Here is a 20,515-nt window from a genome sequence, read left to right as displayed (position 1 = left end):
TCATATAAATAAAGTCAATTACACTCATAATCCACAGAGAAAGATAAAAGTAGAAAGCAAGCAAGGGATTGGGCTGTTCTCTTTAGAATAGCATGTCCCCTGAGATATAGGCTATTCTTCCTAAGGAGTTGTGGGATTTCTCCTCAGTGTGGCTTCATCGAGTTCTAAGTTTCAGTAACTTGCAGAATAAGAAGACATACCCAAAGTCAAATAAATCCAGGCATTTAAAAATAACTCACATATAGTTCCGACCCTGCTCTCCCTCTTCCCACAAAAGAGCTGCCATTGTAGCTCAGTGTAATGTAATAAAGAGAGAAGAAAAAGAAAAAGAAAAACCTTGAATGATTTTACACAATCTCTGAGTTCACATGAAGGAAAGAAAGTACCAACAGAAATGGACCTGACTCCTGGGACAGCGAGTTTGGCTTACCCCTCAAATCTAAAACTACCTTTCTCTCACCTTGACTGAATGATTTTTGCTAAAATAAATTTTGTTATGTTGTCCCAAAAGTTACCAAAGACCTGAGTTAAAAAGCACATCTTTAAAAATTGTTATTTAATCATCAGGGTGAATCATCTTATTCTCCTCCTACCTAGCTGAGACAGTTTTGCTAAGAGGATAAGAATTCCAATTAGGGGGATGGGGGAAGGCAGGTAGTTTTGGAGCATGGAGCATTTTGAGAGATATAAAAAGACTGGGTAAGATGATAAACTGGCAGGTAGAAGAGGGAAGGAAAAGACGACTGGAACTAACTTTTACTGAGAATTTACTCTGTGCCAGGTACCATGTTAGGAACTTATACATTATCATACGTATTTTACAGTAGAAACCCATACTTAGATTAAATCATTCTTCCAAAGGTCATACAGCTAGTAAAAGTGCAGATCTCAGATGTGAACCAAAGACAATTTAACCACAAAACTCTAAAAGAGGTTAAGTACCAAAACAAATAGGATCAGCCCCTGACTGAGATAAGGAAGAAGAAATTCCCTTCTGACTAGTTTCTTAATTTGTCCAAAGGACCTATAAGCCAGGCTATATAACCCAGCTATGTTACAGATCAAATAAATTTTTATAGTTTGTGAGCACAAACAGATTCAGAATTACAGATAAATGTTTTCAAGTCCCAAATATTTTTGTCCCAAAATTTCAAAAATACTCCTACTCTCAGTTTAGAAATTGGTTTAATTTAACCCAAACACAAATGATTTGTGGATCATGAGCTATATTAGATTATCTGTTTCAGTTTTCATAACCATATTTACTCAGCTTGAATATGCAACAATTTGATTAATGATATCTTATACAGCACTTATTAGTGCCAGACCCATGGAGTTTAATATTTTCTGTTCCTCTCCCTACTTAATTCATGGTCTAGAAGGAGACATTGTTTCATAAAAATATCTATAAAAATGTGATAAATGCTATTAGGCATGTATAAAGTGTTATGAGAAAACAAAAAGAAAATTTAGGGTATGGTACTACTACTATCTGACTCTCATTCACAGACACACACCTCCAGTATGCTGTCTTTGCATAAGAAAGGGTGGCAGGGAGCGGGATATGAACATATATACGTATTTTCTTATACTTTCAAAAGGAAATGCTGGAAGGACAGGCCAGAAACTAATTAAAATGATTGCTAATTAGGAGTGGGGCAGGAGGATGGGTTGGAGGGGACAGAATGAAAGCGAGGCTTCTCTGAGTAAATCTTTTCTTTTAAAAAATAATTTTTGACTTTTGTACCATGTTTTATATATTTACAAAATAAATCAACAAAGAACAAACCAACTCCTGTCCTACCACCCATGCCATTAAAACAAAGCAAATTCAACAATACAGTAATAAACCAGAAGTTTCTTAGGGGGGGATTCCTTCTGCAGTGTTCTTTAAGACCTGAATTCCCAAGTCTTGGTAGTAGAGGTCAAAAGAGGCACACTATCTAAACGTGTCCAATGTAAACAAACCTTTCCCTACAGAACTTAAGAGAGATTACTCGTGAAGTGGTGGAATTTTACAGCACACAAGGACAGCCACTGCTTTGGTTTATAGCTTTATTCAATTCTACATATCTTTGTTGTCTTTTTAATCCTCCCCACATCATAAGTTTTTCTTCCATTACTTCAAAGAGCAGGATAAGTGAAATAAGTCTTATCTAGATATATCCTTATAAGCTTTTGTAATACAAAGAAGAAAAAGAAGATCCCAAAAGGCCCTGCTAGTGTGAGGATGTGATTCCCTCCCTAGCTCTGGAAATACCTGTCTATATCTTAACAATTCTCTTCCTTTTATTTTTTAGATGACTTAAAAAATTTTAGATAAAATTCAAATAACAAAATTCACCACTTTAACAATTTTGAAGTGGACAAAGTCAGGGGCTTTTAGTATACACACAGGCTGTGCAACAATTACCACTATCTAATTCCAGAACACGCTCATCACCCCCAAAAAGAAACCCTGTACCCCTTAAGCAGTCACTCCCTTTTATTTTGTAAGTCTTTTTCTGAGGTTCTTAATAATACAACTTTGGACCTCCCAGATTATTCTTTTATAGTTTTAAACTTTTTCTTCCTGTTTTAATTTTTTTGTTCTGTATTCTGGGAGACCTTTTTTTTTAACTATTAAAAAAAATTATTGAAGTATAGTTGATTTACAATGTTGTGTTAATTTCTTCTGTAGAGCAAAGTGACTCAGTTATACATATTTATATGTTCTTTCTCATATTCTTTTCCATTATGGTTTGTCAGGATATTGAACATAGTTCCCTGTGCTATAGAGTAGGACCTTGTTTATCCATCCTATATATAATAGTTTGCCTCTGCTAATCCCAAACTCCCATTCCATCCCTCCCCTACCCCTCCTCCCCCTTGGCAACCACAACTCTGTTGTCTCTATCTGTAGGTGTGTTTTTGTTTCATGGATATGTTGATTTGTATCATATTTTAGATTCCACATATAAGTGATATCATAAGGTATTTGTCTTTCTGGGAGACTTGCTTTTTTTTTATAAATTTGTTTATTTATTTATGGCTGCGTTGGGTCTTTGTTGCTGCGGGTGGGCTTTCTCTAATTGCGTTGAGCAGGGGCTACTCTTCATTGTGGTGCGCGGGCTTCTTATTGCGGTGGCTTCTCTTGTTGTGGAGCATGGGCTCTAGGCGCACGGGCTTCAGTAATTGTGGCTCATGGGCTCAGTAGTTGTGGCTCACGGGCTCTAGAGTGCAGGCTCAGTAGTTGTGGCATACAGGCTTAGTTGCTCCACGGAACGTGGGATCTTCCTGGACCAGGGCTCGAACCCGTGTCCTCTGCATTGGCAGGTGAATTCTTAACCACTGTGCCATCAGGGAAGTCTGAGACTTTCTTGATTATATTTTCTAGTCCTTCTATTGAAAAAAACTTAAAAAAATTTTTAGTAATATTTCAATTTCAAAGAGCTTTTTCTATATGTTTCTTTTTCAAAACATTTTACTGTTTTATTATTCTGGGTATATTAATAAGATAATTGAAAACATTTTCTTCTGTTTCTTAAGTCACCTCTCTTTCCTGTAGGACAAATTTTTGTTTTGTTGTTTGTTTTTTAACTTTCTTTCATGCTGCTGGTTTTTCCCATTTTCTGAAAGATCCTTGGTTGTCCGTTCACATATAGGGTAGTAGGATAGGGAAACTGTCCTTTGCAAAAGGGAAATGCTAGAAGGATAGGCCATAACTATTTAAAATGGTTACTAATAAGGGGTGTAGAGCAGGGAAGACTAGGACAAGTGTATTACTTTAGTGTGAGTATGTGGGGAACCAAACTATAAGGCTGGAGAACCCTGAATTCTAGTATGAAAAAGAATTATTTTGGAGCATCAACATTCACACTAAAAGCCTCAGCTTTCTCCAAACATTTGGTTCATTTTCCTTCTGGAAGAACTATGTGGTGTTTACATGGGGGAAAATGCAGACCGCCTGAGTGGAGGTGGCGGTGGGAGGAAGGTAGGGACACAGTGGACTAGTGGGAGCAGTCTCTCATTTGCAGTCATTCAATTAGTCTTGTTTTCAGCCCCAATTCTCACTTCTGCCATCCCTGTCCCTGAGTCTTCTTTGGAGTTCTGTTGGGCTGGTCCAGTTCTACCCTAGTGTTCTCCAGGCTGCTGCTTCTTGGCTTGTTTCTTTCTTCAACCCACTCCCTTCTACTTTCCAACTTCCAGGAATTTCTGGAAATGTCTTGTTGATTGGTGACTCAACCATTTGCTTCTCTGTGTTGATTTGGTAGTTTTTATTTCAATGGACTCTCAAATGCTGACCTATAGTCCACCATCTTGAAGTAGTACTTTTAAGGAAAGGGAAAAAATTGACTTTCTATAGAAATGTACAGAAATACAATAGGACCAGTCAGTTCTATTTTCTTTCATCTTTTCATAGTACTTGTTATCCATGACTATCTAGATAAACACTAAGTACTTCTCTGATATTTAATAGAATTTTCATGATTATGGGTTCTTAACTTATCATTTGTAGAACTTTCTATGTTCTGGTATTGCATGTTTCTGGGGGAGAATTCCACTGTTTTCATTAGAATTCCAAGGGGTCTATAACCTAAAATGAATGCACTCTCTCAAATAGTGTTAGAAGGTAAAAATCCCCATTCCACGACGCTATGTTTTAGTTTTGATCTTAAATTGCAGGTGTTTAAATCACACAAAAAAATTAAAGTTTAAGAATAATTTTGAAGTTTTTTAAAAACCCCAAGGCAATCAGTAAACAAATGGATGTATAATGTGTCAGCTAGAAGTGGGAGTTTTTTTAGGAACACATCCAAATGCATTATGTGTTATTCAGTTGCTTAACAAATAACAGAAAGGCCTCACTCAGGGCTTTACTGCTCTTGTACAGCAGCTGAGGGTGCTGAGAAATGGGGATGCCAGATAATTTCCCAAACTTATGACCTGGATAGCTATTTGGAATACAGCCATTCAGGTAAAATGTCAAGTTTTACACTAGAAGGCCCAGCTACTAAATTATAGGAGACCTAGAGTTGAGTTAAGATTAGGCTAAAAAGTAACAAAGAAGGGGAGGAACTGATTGAAATATTAGCCAAGAGTGTCAGTGTCTACACAAAATAAAACTACAAGATGTTAATTCTGATTCTTTAAGACAGGTTTTGCTGAAGCTGCCTAAATCAATTTTGGGGTTCTAAGCAAACCCAAAAATTGGTCATATGGCACTCCATATACTAATTCAGGTAATTGTTTTATATGTATTTTAACAATAAGTAAAAATAAAAAACCCCACTAACATGGCAAGAAGAGTTGTGTGGATAACAATGTGTGATTTTAACCTCTCTTAATTAAATATTAATGACACTTATTAAAACATGGTAAAGAAGACTTTAATACAGTTGGGGGGAAGCTGTCAAGATTGGTATAGGGAAGCCTTGTTGAAAACAGGCCAGGGTGATGAGACATCACCTGGGAATAACCCATCAAATATTGAGAATGGAGGTTCTGTTAAATTGGTTTGGCAGGGTTCTTCCTAAAACTAGATTTTACAAGGAAGTACAGAGATGGGCTTGGGAGACAGCTCAGGAGACGGACAAAGGTTTGGTCAAGCAAGGAATCTTTGTTAGCATTTACAGTTAATGGCCACAATGAAGGTCAGCCATACAGTATGTTATACATATTATAGTAGTGCCTAAAACCTGGGCTATAAGTCGCTTTGGTTGGAATACCTTAAGAGAAAGCAAAGCTAATGCTCATTGATGAATTAAATCCATGTGGTTTTGCTTGGTTCGATAAACTGAAGGTAAACTTTTTTTCTGTTAATGCCTTCAGGACACAAGGAACAACATTTGAAGATTAATGATTACCATATAATTTTTTTTTTGGCCACGCTATGCAGCATGTGGGATGTGAGATCTTAGTTCCCCGACCAGGGAACGAACCCATGACTCCTGCGATGGAAGTGTGGAGTCTTAACTCTGGATTGCCAAGAAAGTCCCTGATTACCATATAATTTTATATGTGTAAACTATTTAGCTGACTGAACTGAATGTACCCTGGAAGATATATATCTGAATGAATCTTATTTGTCTATCTTCATTTGCTTTGTTCAAACAGACTATCACCAGAAAGATTTCAGTTAATCAAAGGTTATAGTTCATTGTGGTTTTAGTATAAAATTTTGTAAACCAAAGAAACACCCAATTACCTACCTAAGCGATGAAATCCAAAGGTGAATCTTTTGGTTGGTGATTTTGAAGATAGCCACAAAGCAAGCAGGGTCAGTATGATGGCACTTAGGTCAGTTAACATATGAAGTGCATCTGTCATGATTGCTAGGCTATTTGCAATGTATCCACCTGAGAGTAAGGGTGACAGGAAAGAAGGAATAAGTTAATTAAAATAATAAACATAAGCAATCAAACCAAAAATATGCAGCATCCTACAAAACATGAACTTCTAACTAAAGTTAACTTATCCTATTGCAATTAAGTCAAGGTATCCTGAAATTTTATGCAAAACATTAACTATGCATATTGTTTTTCTGGTGAAGATGTCCATTTCCAGGAACAGATTCTCTGAGGAGTAAATGACCTTAAAAAATTTAAGAGCCACTAAATGGGGGCTGACACAAAGAGAAGTTTTGTGTTTTAGCAATACAGCTTTTACTCAACCTACTAATTCTACTATTAGACAGTGAAATTAATAACCACCATATCTAAATATTACAATAAAGCTGAATAAAAGGTAGGTATTCACTTGTTTGGGATGGTTTGAACATAAACTGAAGAAATTCACAAAATGATTCATTAGTTCAAAACAAAAGATAAAAATTAACTGATTCTCTTAGATATAAACAGCAGTGTCTCCTAACAGAGGGATAAAAGATGGTATTTAGAATACAATTTTTTATATCAGTTTTCCAGTATTATGTATTATTATACAGAATAATAATGTGTATATTTCATATATGTGGGTATGTATATTTATATTTATGTATTTTATATATGTGTGTATATATATATATACATAATATATATATATAATATGTGTACATATATACATATATATGTACTTATTTATGACCATTATGGTCAACTAATTTTCCTAGCACCATAGAATAAGTTTTTATAATATAATACAGGATATTCAAACTTTTATGTATATCAGAATCACCTGGAAGTTTTGTTAAACTATAGACTTCTTGACCCCACTCCCAGAATTTCTAATTCAGTAGGTCTAGATGGGGCCTGAGAATTTACATTTCTAACATGTTCCCAGGTGATGTTGATGCTTCTGGTCTTGGAACCACACTGAGAAACACTGTTATAATGTATAGCAGAACTTCATGATCAGGATGTTGTGACACATAAGTGTGCTGAGATGTTGATTGCCCTATTCCTGGGATGGGTATGCAGAGTCAAGAGCAGCAGGAGAACTGTGGCTGGTGATCTTGTAGTCACATCCATTTACTCCAGTGTGCTCTATAGAAATATCATTTTTTATGTATTCCTTTACATGAAAAAGCTGGAATCACTGACAGAAAATACAGCTTGGCGGTTAATAACATGGGGCTTTGAAATCTCAGAGACTGAGCAAGTTACTTACCATTTTTGAGGTTCAGTTTACTCATCTATAAAATAAGGATAATACCCTAAAGCCACACTGTGCAATAAAACTGAGATGATGGAAATGTTCTATCTGCACTGGCCAATGGAGCAGCAACTAGTCACAGGTGGCTTTTGAGAATTTGAAATACGGCTAGGGCAACTAAGGAATTGAATTTATTTAATTTTTGTTAACCTAAAGAGCCACATGTGATGATCACCAGCAAAAACAACAGAGTAAGGACCTATGAAAATCATCTCCTCCATAAAAGCCGTAAGAACATGGGCAAAAATTGTCCAAATCAGCATTCTGAAAACTATGGAAATTAAACAAAGGCTGATACAGGTAGCATTTATTCAAGGAAAAAGGCTGAATCTTGGTAAGAAGCTCACTAGCTCTGTGGCATTTTAACTTGCCTTATACCCAATCTCCCCCTCTTCAGTTCTATGGTAGCCTTGAAAACTAACAAGCAGCAATCACAGTGAAAACTTCAGCCTGGCAGCCACTGCAAGGAATAGGATGGCGTTAAGAGTTCCTTAAAAGCTCCATTGCGGGCTTCCCTGACGGCGCAGTGGTTGAGAGTCCGCCTGCCAATGCAGGGGACACGGGTTCGTGCCCCAGTCCGGGAAGATCCCACATGCCGCGGAGTGGCTGGGCCCGTGAGCCGTGGCCACTGAGCCTGCACGTCCGGAGCCTGTGCTCCGCAACGGGAGAGGCCACAACAGTCAGAGGCCCGCGTACAGCCAAAAAAAAAAAAAAAAAAAGCTCCATTGCCAGGAAATTGTCATTATTTGACCTGTCTGGTGGTTTCCTGGGAGACTATACTTGCAAGGCTCTTTTTATTTGACTTGACTTGGAGCTTGGCCCTGGTGCAAACCCCGGTCAGTGTTTGTCAAAAACAATCGGAGGCAATTGTTTAACATAGCAGCTGCCTGAAGCAGTAATAAGTGTGTATCCTGTGTTCTGAAATTTTACAATGATGTACCTGGTGTGGGATTATTTTCATCCAATTTTGGCTTTTATTGACTTTTTTTTTTTTTGGCTGCGTTGGGTCTGCGTTGCTGCGTGCGGGCTTTCTCTAGTTGCAGAGTGGGGGCTATGCTTCGTTGCAGTGCACACGTTTCTCATTGCGGTGGCTTCTCTTGATGCAGAGCACAGGCTCTAGGTGTGCGGGCTTCAGTTGTTGTGGCGCACAGGCTCAGTAGTTATGGCTTGTGTGCTCTAGAGCACAGGCTCAACAGTTGTGGTGCACGGGCTTTGTTGCTCTGCGGCATGTGGGATCTTCCCAGACCAGGGCTCAAACCTGTGTCCCTGGCACTGGCAGGTGGATTCTTAACCACTGTGCCACCAGGGAAGCCCTATTGACTCTATCTGGAATTGTATACCCTTCAGTTCTGGGGAATTTCTTTTTCTTTTTTTTTTAGAAAGGATTCTCCTTTTTTTTTAAAAAAAAAAATTCATTTATTTACTTGGTTGTGCTAGGTCTTAGTTGCAGCAGGCGGACTCCTTAGTTGCGGCACGTGGGCTTCTTAGTTGTGGCATGCAAACTCTTAGTTGCAACATGCATGTGGGATCTAGTTCCCTGACCAGGGATCAAACCTGGGGCCCTGCATTGGGAGCGTGGAGTCTTAACCACTGCGCCACCAGGGAAGTCCCTGGGGAAGTTTCTTAAACTATGTTGTTGATAACTTCTTTCCTTCTGCTTTCTCTATTCCCCAGACTCCTATTATCTGGAATTTGAACTAATATACTAATTTTCTTGCCTTTTTTCTCCCATTATCTTCTCTTTTTGCTATATCCTGTGAGAGATGACCTTAATTCACCTTCTAATTTGTTTGGAGTTAAAATTTTTTTTAAATGTTTGTATTATTCAAAAGCTCTTTTTTCTACTCTGAATTTCTTTTAAAAAGTAGCCTATTCTTGTTTCATGGATTCATGATCTTATTTTATCTCTGTGGATACTTATTGTATTATTATACTATTGTATCTGACTGGCTCTTAAATAGGTTTTAATGAACTTTCCTTATTTTAGCCTTCCTCTTTACCCACACTTATAGGGGTACCGGGTACAACCAATTCTGGGCCTGCTTAGGGTTCTCTAGTGTAGTTCTCAATTGTAGTCCTCAGGGTCAGCAGTATCAGCATCTCCTGGGAACCTGTTAGAAAATCCTCAGGGCCTACCCTACCCCAGACCTACTTAATTAGAAACTCTGGTCCAGCAATTTGTTTTTTAATAAGTTATCTAGGTGTTTCTGACACATTAGTGTAAACTAGATTGGTTCTTGGCTTTCCCCACTGCTTGTTTAGGAGTTGGCTTTCTTGGGTCAAGTCAGTTACCTCTTTTACTTGATTCCTTTCTAGTTTGTGTTGCTAGAGTCTCCTCTCCAGTTTTCCCCACCTGTGTGGAGATATATATATATATTCCATATATATATGTGAATATATATTTACATGTATATGTATATATATGTGTGTATATATATATGTGTGTGTGTATGTGTGTATTTTTTAAATCCTTTTATTGTAGTTTAAGAGAGTACAACTAGATGCATGAGTTCATTTGCCATCTTTACCTGGAAGTCTATTTGCACTCATTCTTTAAGTTTTTTCATTCCCAATAAAATGCAGTTGTTAAAGCAGTCAATAAATGTTACTAAATCCAAAGGATATTTTAGTTCTCATCTTATCAGGCCTCTCACCAGCTTTCACTTACTTATTTCCACTTTGAAATACTCTTTTCTTCAGTTCTGGGATACCCATTTGCCTTCTGCCTGACTTCTAAAGTTGTAGTTCCTCAAAACTGGGGCTCTCTAGATAATTTTTTCTATTGCTATGGCATTACATACTGTTTCTCTCTCTGCCTTGACCTCCCTTCTGAATGACAGACTTATATATAACAGCTCACTAGACATCTTTACTTGTTTATTTCACATACATATGATATTTAACATGCCTGAAACAACCCTTGAGCCCATGCTTAAATCCTGCTCTGTATTTTCTCCCTGGTTCATAACTGACATACATTCCCATATGCTCAGCTGCTTAGGTAAGAAATTTCAGAATCATTCCTGATACTGCTCTCCCATCAACTCTCACATTCAAACCATTAGCCATTTTGCCATTGTTACCTCTAGAATGTTTCTCAATCAGTACATTTTTCTCCATCCACTCTAGTTCAAGCCATAATCATTTCTTGTCTGGACCTCTGCAAAAGTATACTTGCTTCCACTCTTGTACCCTCCAATCCACTCTCCATATGAGTCAGAGTAATCTTTTAAAAAGATAAATCCCATCATGTCAATCTCCACACCAAAGCAGTCACTGGCTCCCCATTGTACTTAGAATTAAAGACTAAACTCATTTAATATGGTCTATCATGACCTCCCTGGTCTGGTCCCCCCATCTCTTTCCCTCTTACTTACTACATTCTGGCCAAACTGGTCTCCTTTTTAGATCCTCTTAAAGAATTGAAGGTTTTAGGAGTTTTGAACTTGCTGTTCTCTTTGGTCGAAAAATCTTCCTCCATTCCCTTTGCTCAAATAACTCCTAATATTATTTTTTTGGTTTAACTGTATGTGGCTCATGCATAAACCATGTCCTGCTGGACATGTCTAAACTATGTCTTATAGTATCTTGTTCTTTTTCTTCACAGTACTTAAGACCATTTGAGTTTTAAATTTACTTGTGTATTTAATACCTGCGTCCTCCACTACAGGAAGATATAATGTCTTCCAAACATTAGATTAAGTGTTTTAGATAGTAGGGAGCATAAGTTTTGTTCTCCATTGTATATAGTAAGTACTTAAAAAATACTTGCTGAATGGAAAGAATTGACCTTGCCTAAGGTCTCAGAGCAAATCCAAGATTCAAAATCAAGTTTCCCCTTTCAGATCTTTAAAATACTTCATTTTAAAAATTACTCCATACTTCCTACATAAGATGCTTTATTTCTAAGTGCTTTTGACACACTTTAATAAATGCTCTACTGTATACAATTTAATTCTATGTAACATTCTGAATAATATTTTTAATGTCTATTCTAAGTACTAGCATCTCTACAGTGTTTAACAAAAGATTTTCATATTTGAAAATAAAGTTAGCATTTGAAAGGAAATACTTATTGTAGCTTTCACAAAACATCATTTACCAAGTAAGAGATTTAAATAATGGTAAGTCAGGACAATTATATCTTAGTAATTTTTATAGGTGTAAACTCTAATTTTAAGGGGGAAATTGTGACTAATGTGATTTTAACTTCAAATATTAAATATTAACTTCAAGAATCACTAAGTCTGAATGACTCAATATTCTAACTGTGAATTTGGGCAAGTCATTGACTCTTTTTTTTTAATAGATTTATTTATTTATTTATTTTTGGCTGCATTGGGTCTTCATTGCTGCACGCGGGCTTTCTCTAGTTGTGGCGAGTGGGCTTCTCATTGAGGTGGCTTCTCTTGTTGCAGAACACAGGCCCTAGGTGCACGGGCTTCAGTAGTTGTGGCTCACGGGCTCTAGAGCGGAGGCTCAGTAGTCGTGGCATACGGGCTTAGCTGCTCCGCAGCATGTGGGATCTTCCCAGACCAGGGCTTGAACCCATGCTCCCTGCATTGGCAGGCGGAGTCCCAACCACTGAGCCACCAGGAAGCCCCAAGTCATTGACTCTTAATCTGCTGACCATGCCTTATCTGATCTGTTTCACTTCTGTCTTTAATTTCTTCATAGCTTAAACATTTATAATTCTCTAACAGCAATTATTAATTAATTAAACCAAATTTTATTGAGTGTTTACTCTGTGCTAGTCATTGTGCTAGGTGCTGGTAATTCAGCTTATATTTCAGTGGACACTGATGTTAAACAAGTGAATATACAAACAAGATAATCTCAGGTGCTGAGGGTTTTTAAAGCTGGGAAGGAACAGGGGAGAAGAGAGGTTGACTTTAGGCAGTTGGAAAGATCTCTAAGAGGCATCTTTTGTTATGAGACATGAATGACAAGAAGGCAGCCAAGAGAAGATTTGGGAAAAGGCAGTCCATATAAACCAGTGCTTTTCAAATTGCAGGCCGTGACCAATTTGTAGACCATGAAATCAATTAAGTGGGCTGGGACCATAATTGAAAAAACAGTAGAACACAGCACATGAAGTAAAATTTTTGTTTTAGTTATTCATATATTTATACAAATGTATATGTGTGTGTACATACATACATACGTATGCGTGCATGCCTACACGGGTCACAATGTTAAGTGTATTTCTTACTACAGTGAAGTCAAAAAAGTTTGAAAGCCAGAGGTAGAGAGACCACTCAGTCTGAAGGTCTTATGGGCAGGAAAAGAGCTTTGGGAGTCATAGGGAGAAAGAAGGCCAGCATGGCTGAAGTGAGCACTGGCGAGAAGTGGTATGAAAAGAGGTAGGAAATGTATATAATTTTCCTGCACATAACCTCCAGCCAGCATCTTAAATCTGGACTGCCACCTTTGTTCTTGTCATGGTTCATCATTAAGAGAACACAGGAGGGAATTCCCTGGCGGTCCAGTGGTTAGGACTCTGCATTTTCACTGCCGAGGGGCCGGGTTCAGTCCCTGATCCGGGAACTAGGATCCCACAAGCCACGTGGTGTGGCCAAAAGAAAAAAAATAAAAAGAGAACACAGGGGAATAATCTCCCTGCTTTAATGTCATTTTATCAATTGTCACTAAAAGAAGTTAGCAGTTACACGAATGTGACTCTAAAATTAATATCTAAACTGAGCACTATTTTATAATAAGATTGCATTACTTGAATAATTAAAAAATGAAAAATAAAACCAAGTTCTATAAAACCCAGGGGAGACTTCTGGCCTTCAGATCCTCCTTATAATGAAAAACGGTGAGGTTGGTTAGCATTATTTAGCTTTGCAAATTTCTTGAATATAAATACAAAAGGAAATAGTAAGAGACCACTTAATTCAAATGTAGAGGGCAAAAAATCAAGACAACAGGACTGTAGATGTAGCTCTTCAATTACCCACTTAAGTGTCCTCATAATTTATTAATATTTAACCTCTGGGCCCTCCGATCTCTTAAAAAAGAAAAAGGTGGCGCAGGTGTTCAGTAAGGTCCCTTCATACTGTAAAATTGTATGACTCTAAATAATTGTAGAATCATTTACTATTTTTTTTTTTTTTTTTTTTTTTTTTTGCAGTATGCGGGCCTCTCACCGTTGTGGCCTCCCCCGTTGCGAAGCACAGGCACCGGACGCGCAGGCTCAGCGGCCATGGCTCACGGGCCCAGCCGCTCCGCGGCATGTGGGATCCTCCCAGACCGGGGCACAAACCCGCGTCCCCTGCATCGGCAGGCGGACTCCCAACCACTGCGCCACCAGGGAAGCCCCCCGCCACCAGGGAAGCCCCCATTTACTATTTTAAACGTTGCAAAAATTAACCTGGTGTTTTATCAGATTTTTTTTTTTTTAAAGAGGAAGTTACATGATATATAATGAAGATAATGTCCTTAACTTTACAGTAGATGACACAGTGTTTGGAGAATCAGAAGAAAAGGGCAGAGTTATCTTTGGAAGTTTGCTGTACCTAGGTTGATCTGCACTTTGGAACCGTGAGGCCTTTTCACATCACCAGATCAGTACATTGATAAATAACAAGCTTCCTAAAAAGAAAGTTTAAACGCCAAGTTATGTGTAACTACAGCTTGACAAAGACTCTCCAGGCAAGGTAAATGGAAAGTGAGTTGGCAACACAACTCACCTACAAGTTCTCCAATCATGAAAAGCAAGTAAAGAACGGCAGCAATGGTCAATCTGGTTTTCACCTTTCTCTGCGTCAGCAACTCTCTCTGTTTGCTGCAGTTGTCACAGGGGTCCACCTTCAAACTCAGCTGACTGTTGGCCAAAGGTAAGTCCTGGTCCAGCAAGGAATCATCGTCGGCCTGGAGGGCCGGGTGCGCCCCGTTAACAGGCCTTTCCGGGGTTTCAGAACCATCGTCGGCCACCACAACTCGAAGTTTGTTAAACCGAGAAAGCCCCTCATCCCCCACCTCATCCGTGAAGTCAAAGGCGCTGGTGTCATTTAAAAACAGCGGCGCATCATCCTTCCTCAGCAGAGATTTGAGGCGCTTCCACACGCCGGATCCGGCCATGGCAGAGGCTGTGCGGCCGCGGCGCCGAACGGCTCGGTGCAGGCGGACGGCCGGCGGCTCCTACTTCACCCGAGTGCCAGTTCCCGATGGCACTGCCGCGCGTCCCTCCCCATCCTGTAGAAAACGAAACTTATTATAAATTAAAAGCGCCCCAACAAAGCCCACAAGTTCCGAAGCCCGAGGCGGCGGGGGAGCCGGGGCTCCGAAAGGGGGGAGCGCTCTACCTGGGGCGCCGCCGCGGTGCCGCCGGTCATCTCCCCGCCCCTGGCCGGCTCGGTGGGGACGGCACGCACAGCTCAGCCCGGGGCTGCGGGGCAGCGGGGCCGTCCTCGCGCCTGCGGCGCCCACAACTCCAGGCCGGCTCCCCGGGTCTGACAGGTTCGGGGTCAGGCGCCCTCGGCCGCCGCCCCTCCCCGCCCTGCGCGAGGCCGCGCGCGTGCGCCGGAGCAGCCGCGGGCGAGGCGCGCGAGGGAGGAGTCGGCACGAGGGCACGCAGGCCCTGAGCGCTGAGCTGGGGCGCCCGCGAGGGACGGGACAGGGGCGCCCCTCGTCCCGCTCCTGGATGCGGATCCCGCGGCCCCGCCTCTGCCCGGGGGGACACTCACAGGCGAAGCCCTAGTCTCCCGCGCGGCTCTTCCACTTCCCGAGGCTGGGAGGCATGAGCGGATGGAGCTGGAGTCCGCGGGCTAAGTGGGTAGATTCGAGCGGTCCCGCCCACCCGGGGCTGGGCGTTGCTGCCGGGAGTTCGCCCCACCGAAGGAGGGCCTAGAGAATCCTGGGCTGGGATTTGGGTTTCGGATGCTCGACAGAAAACGAATTTAGCATTTTCTTTTAAGTGGGTTGCTGAGCCGCTTTTGTCTCCTCGAATTGCTGCCTCTCTGGCAAATTGGCAGAATTTGCTGCACAGTGAGGTCAGCTTGGAGAGGGCAAGGCTTGTGGTCGTCAGCAGTTTTGTGTCCTGCGTTATATTTACTGTTTTTTTCCAGCAAATGTGTGTTGTCCTCTGTGTGCTCACCTCCAGGTTCCTTTTGCCTCCAAGGTATTTACAGTATGGACTAAACCCCAGCACAGAAAATCTAGTAGAGGTATCTGTACTGGCCGTTGGTTTTGTTTAACAACAAGATTTAAAAGGAATTAAGTTTTTAGTAGTAGCTTCTAATTTAGATCTACATTTTAAGGACAAAATGAAGTGACAGTAAGCCCCGCCTCCCGCTTCTCCAGCGATTCCCTGGATGGGTCTTAGGGAATTCGGAGGCCTTAACATTATGTGCAAAATTTTGTGGGTATATGTATGTATTTTCTTGAGTAAGTCCCTTAGCTTTCATCATATTCTCAAATGGGCACTCAAGATTTAAAACAACAACAACACTGTTAGAAGAACTCATAGATCAAGCCTCTAGCTTCTACTTGGAGTTGAATTACAGTGCAAACTCCCGTTTATCCAATGTTTATAAATGTATTTTGACAACAGTCTACATGAATTACCAAATTTCAAGTTACAAAAAATACAATAGAAAGTCATATGAAACAGCATTTTCCTCTGAAGATCCGGTGATACTTTAGAATCTTGCATGTCTCTGGTGCAAGAGCAGCAACTGTTTTTGGAATCCAGGGCAGTCCATCACTTTTGAATGCCCACAGTATTCCTGCAGAGCTGCAGCCATGGGGGTCAGGTCTAGGGAACTGGGGGTCAGAGATCCCCTAGTTCCCTAGACCCAGAATACTCAATCACCAGGGGACCCAGGTCATTATCGACAGACGGGTGAAAGTTTCCTGAAGGTTGCTTTCTTAATTCCAAATATCTTAATCCACCCAGATTGGGAGTCGTTTATTTGTTGTTTTTACTTTTAGTTTGTTATATTGCCTGACGCTCTACTAATGAGAGATACAAATGAATACAGCAAGTATTTCAGGAATGTGATCACTCTTTAGTATACATTTTGCAAATGAGATTCCATTTAAGGAATGGGGATAGATGTTTTTAAAGCAAGATGAGGCCAGAGCATGGATTTGGGGGGGGGGGTATTTACAGTAAACTTTGTTGGGAAGGGCTGCAGCTCTGCACCCCAGTTTATTTTTACTATTTTGTGTACTGAGTACCTAGAGAGAGTAATGGGAGGACAACAAAAACTGTAGGGTATTTTGAGGTATGTCCACACATTCTGTGATATGCTTCCCATCAACAGGTAGAGCTTAATTCCCCTTCCCACTGAGTGTGGGCTGCTCTTAATGTATAACTTGTGGCTCATTATGAACAGAATATGGGTGAAGTGACAGTGTGTGACTTACAAGCCGAGGTCATAAAAGGCATTGCAGCTACCTTCTTGTTCTCACTCTTGGATCACTTGTACCTAGGGAAGCCAGAGCTATCATGTCATGAGGAACTCAAGCAGCCCTGTGGAAAGACTCACATGATGAGGAACTGAGGCCTCCTGCCAACAGCCAGATGAGTGTGCCATATTGGAAGTGGATCCTGCAGCCCCAGTAAAGCCTTCAGGTGACTGTAGCTTGGGTGATGCTGACTGAAACCTCATGAGAGATCCTGAGCAGAATCACCCAGATAAGCCACTCTCAGATGACCCACAGAGACTATGAGATGATAAATGTTTATTGTTTGAATATGGTAAGTTTTGGAGTAGTTCGTTACACAACAATAGATGACTAATATAGTCTATATCAACTTTCCTCTGTACCAGGAAAGATACCTTTCTTAGTCTTTTATCACATGGGCTCTTGTTCCTAGGCCTGCCTTGGGCTAGTGGCATGGTTTCTATCATTGAACTTTAAAATGGGCTAAATAGATAGACTTCTGTGAATAGTCTTGGAATGTAACCACCATTTTCAAACTTACGTCTATGTATTCAGAGTTTATAACAGTAGACAAACCAACTTTTGAAACACACTTTTGAAACACACCCTTTTGAAACTCAACCCAATGTTGAGTACTGCCTGCAATTCTGCTAGCTCTTGTTAAGTATGCCATTCTTTTATAAGAGACTCAATACTTCTTTTTAGTATGAAGAGCTTTTCTGCCTGGGCAGATGGAAAAAGTTGTCAACGATTTAGGCTATCTCTTAACTAGGTAACCCATAATACACAGATTGTTTAGTTAATAGCAGAGGCCTGTCATTTTAACTGCACGACGCATATCTTGGGGCAGTTAACTGGAATAGATGCAAAATACCCTATGTCAAAACCTGTTTTCTGGCCTAGATGTCTCTTAGAACAAATGACAGTGCTAAAAATAATACTACAGCTAACATTTACTTAAGGCTTTTTTTATGTGCCAGGCACTATGCAGGGGACCTGATTTACCTGAGCTCATTTAATCCTTACAACATCACTATGAAGAAGGTATTGAAGGTATTCAAAGCATGGCTCTTGGAGTCAGACTGCTTGCGTTAGAATCCTGGCTTTACATCTTAGAGTCCTATAATTTCTGGCAAACTATTTAACCTCTTCGTGCTTCAATTTTCTTACCTATGAAGTGGGGATGATAATGGTACCTGCTTCACAGGGCCGTGATGAGGGTTAATGGATGTAAAGCATGTAAAACTTAGCATACCTAGTTCCTAGCACATGGTGAGTGCTCAATCAATGCCAGCTATTACTATTTTTTTAAGTAGGTGGAGACATGGAACCTCAGGGAGATTAAGTAACTTGGCCACAGTCGTGAAGCTAGCAAACAGAGCAGGAACTCAGTTCCCGATCAGTCTGGTTTCAGAGCTCAAGCTCTTAACCATCACTCTACACTGCCCCTCTCGGTTTCTTTCTGCATAAAAATGGAATGATCTGCAAAAAAGCATCTAGACTTCTTGCGGTATGTTAGGAGAGATCCCTGTTTCATATATGAAAGATTTGCCAGCACCTGGAGACCTCTGCATTGTCCGGTGAAATCCCTCTTGGGAATGGAGGGAAAAAAAGTGGAAAAGTTTTTTTAAAACTGAAATGTGGAAAAGGTGCTTCATCTACTTAGATGACAGGTTCAAATGCTGCATATTCCCCATGATGAGAACTCCTTTCTCCATTGGAGTATGTGGCGATAGGAGGTTCCCCTAGGTTGTTTTTGGAAAGTGTCCCCTTATCTTTTTCAGAAGGGGATGAAAGCTGTTGGGTGGGCACGAACAAGGGTTAGTGACGTGATACACCACTACGGTGAACGTAATCATTTCTTCTTTCTGTGGGTTACTCTAGTAACAGAGAGGCTGGAGATTCAGTTTAACCCCTCCTCCAGGGAAGAAGAAGAAATACCAGCAATAGATTGCCTGAGGACAGGCAGTTGCCTTCTTGGACGGGGAGGAGATAAATGAGAAGATCTCTGGCCCTGGAGACCATCTACCCTGTCACCAACCTGTGAGCCAAAACCTACGCTTAGTCAAGTTCATTGTTTTCACATCTTTGTTTTTGTCTTTGCTTAGTGCTTAAATTAAACATTCCTATGGATTTCTGTAACCATGTCTGGCTGAAATGAGAGGGAGTAACGAGGTCCCAGCTGGGACGGTAATTTGAGAACTAAGCACGCCAGTCTTGGAATCTGGAGGTGGTGGCTGGGCTGAGGGAGCTTGAAGGTGAGGGGGGAACTTGTAGAACCTGGTTCAGCTTCTAATTTTGCCATCCATTCACTATGATCTCTAGCAGGGTACTATTGCTGAGCTTATTTTCTTGTGTGTTAACAGTGGAAAATAATGTTTGTCCTACCTATTTCATAGGGACACTGTAAGAATGCAATGAGATTTTGTATGTGAAAGCATCCCCTTACCTACTTCACTAGTGAGAACTACTAAAGACCATGCCATCTGAACCAAATTGCAAAGCAAGGGTACAGACAAATGCTGGTCATGAAATATCTTCCACTTGTGCCTGTCCTTTCTAAGGACTGCTACACTCCATCCTTGGTTTATTAATAACATGTTTTGACTCACTTAGACCTCTAGGTCACCACCACATACGTTTCACTGTTAAAATTCCTTTATTTCTCTCCTAGGCTCTGTTTGTGTCCATAGCACCTAATATTGTGCTCAGAGCAGGAACCGTGTAAATACACGTGGATTAATAGATGAAAATATTCTGGTTATAGAGAGCTCATCCATGACTTTAAATTCCCCTCTAACAAACATTTCTATTTCTTTAAGCTGGTGTGTAAAGTCATTTGTAAGAAATTCTTATTGGTGAGGTCAATGTGTCTCATAATAATTAGAGATTATTGATACACTAGTAGTCAGTTTGTGTTTATACTAGACTTATTTCAAAGAACATTATAACGTTTATGAATTAAGCTGGGACAGAGAAGCAACTCCAGACAAAGTGACTCTTTTGTGGCCTCTGACAACTGGTGGCTTTAAACAATGAAGACCATTGTATAAGAACTCCCTCCAGGGGTTATTGTGAGGATTAATTAGATTAAAATCTACAAAATGCTTTGACTTTTTTCCCAGAATTCTTTTATAAATAAAGATGGTTTTAATTTTTTTTAAGTATCTTTATATTGGTCCTCCTAGAATCAAATGAAACAAGTTCACCTACTGTTTAACTCTCTGTATTCCCTGAAGCAAAAAGCCAGACTAAGCCAACCTAAATTACCTTTAATGGTTTTAAGCAGGCTACCAGTGCACACATGACTGAGCAGAATTTAGTACCCTAATCACAAAGATCTTAGTGTATGATTTACATGACACAATAATGCCTTGTAATCACTATGCTACATGGTCATTAGATATAAGTTACTGTAATTATTACAGCTATTTTATACTGAGCAACAAAGTTTTACTCTCCTGTTTGTTATTTATATTTTAATAAC

The 20,515-nt window shown here is 40.2% G+C and overlaps 1 protein-coding gene and 1 long non-coding RNA gene across 4 annotated transcripts in view; one reads left to right on the top strand and one right to left on the bottom strand.

Annotated features, from left to right (window-relative positions):
• The window catches only part of SLC30A4 (solute carrier family 30 member 4), a 30,847-nt gene extending 15,440 nt beyond the window's left edge, over positions 1 to 15,407 (bottom strand). The window contains exons 1-3 of one of the 3 annotated variants that reach the window (XM_081227188.1): positions 15,324 to 15,407; positions 14,328 to 14,832; positions 6,192 to 6,338 (exon numbers count right to left, since the gene is read on the bottom strand). In XM_081227188.1, coding sequence (XP_081083314.1) covers positions 6,192 to 6,338; positions 14,328 to 14,718 — 538 coding nt within the window. In that variant the 5' untranslated portion in view covers positions 14,719 to 14,832; positions 15,324 to 15,407. Of the gene's footprint in view, positions 1 to 6,191; positions 6,339 to 14,327; positions 14,833 to 14,942; positions 15,127 to 15,323 lie in introns of those variants that run through there. The other 2 variants (XM_081227187.1, XM_081227189.1) reach the window with 2 other exon arrangements.
• LOC308613537 lies at positions 15,308 to 20,160 on the top strand. Its single transcript, XR_014015262.1, has 3 exons — positions 15,308 to 15,408; positions 17,074 to 17,341; positions 18,913 to 20,160. It is a non-coding gene; the product is annotated as an uncharacterized lncRNA (long non-coding RNA).
• Positions 20,161 to 20,515: the final 355 nt, after the last annotated feature.

Source organism: Mesoplodon bidens, assembly GCF_964165515.1.
Source record: "Mesoplodon bidens genome assembly, chromosome: 3".
NCBI classification, from domain to species: domain Eukaryota; kingdom Metazoa; phylum Chordata; class Mammalia; order Artiodactyla; family Ziphiidae; genus Mesoplodon; species Mesoplodon bidens.
Note: the sequence above shows the minus strand (reverse complement) of the source record. Positions and strands in the feature narration are given on the sequence as shown.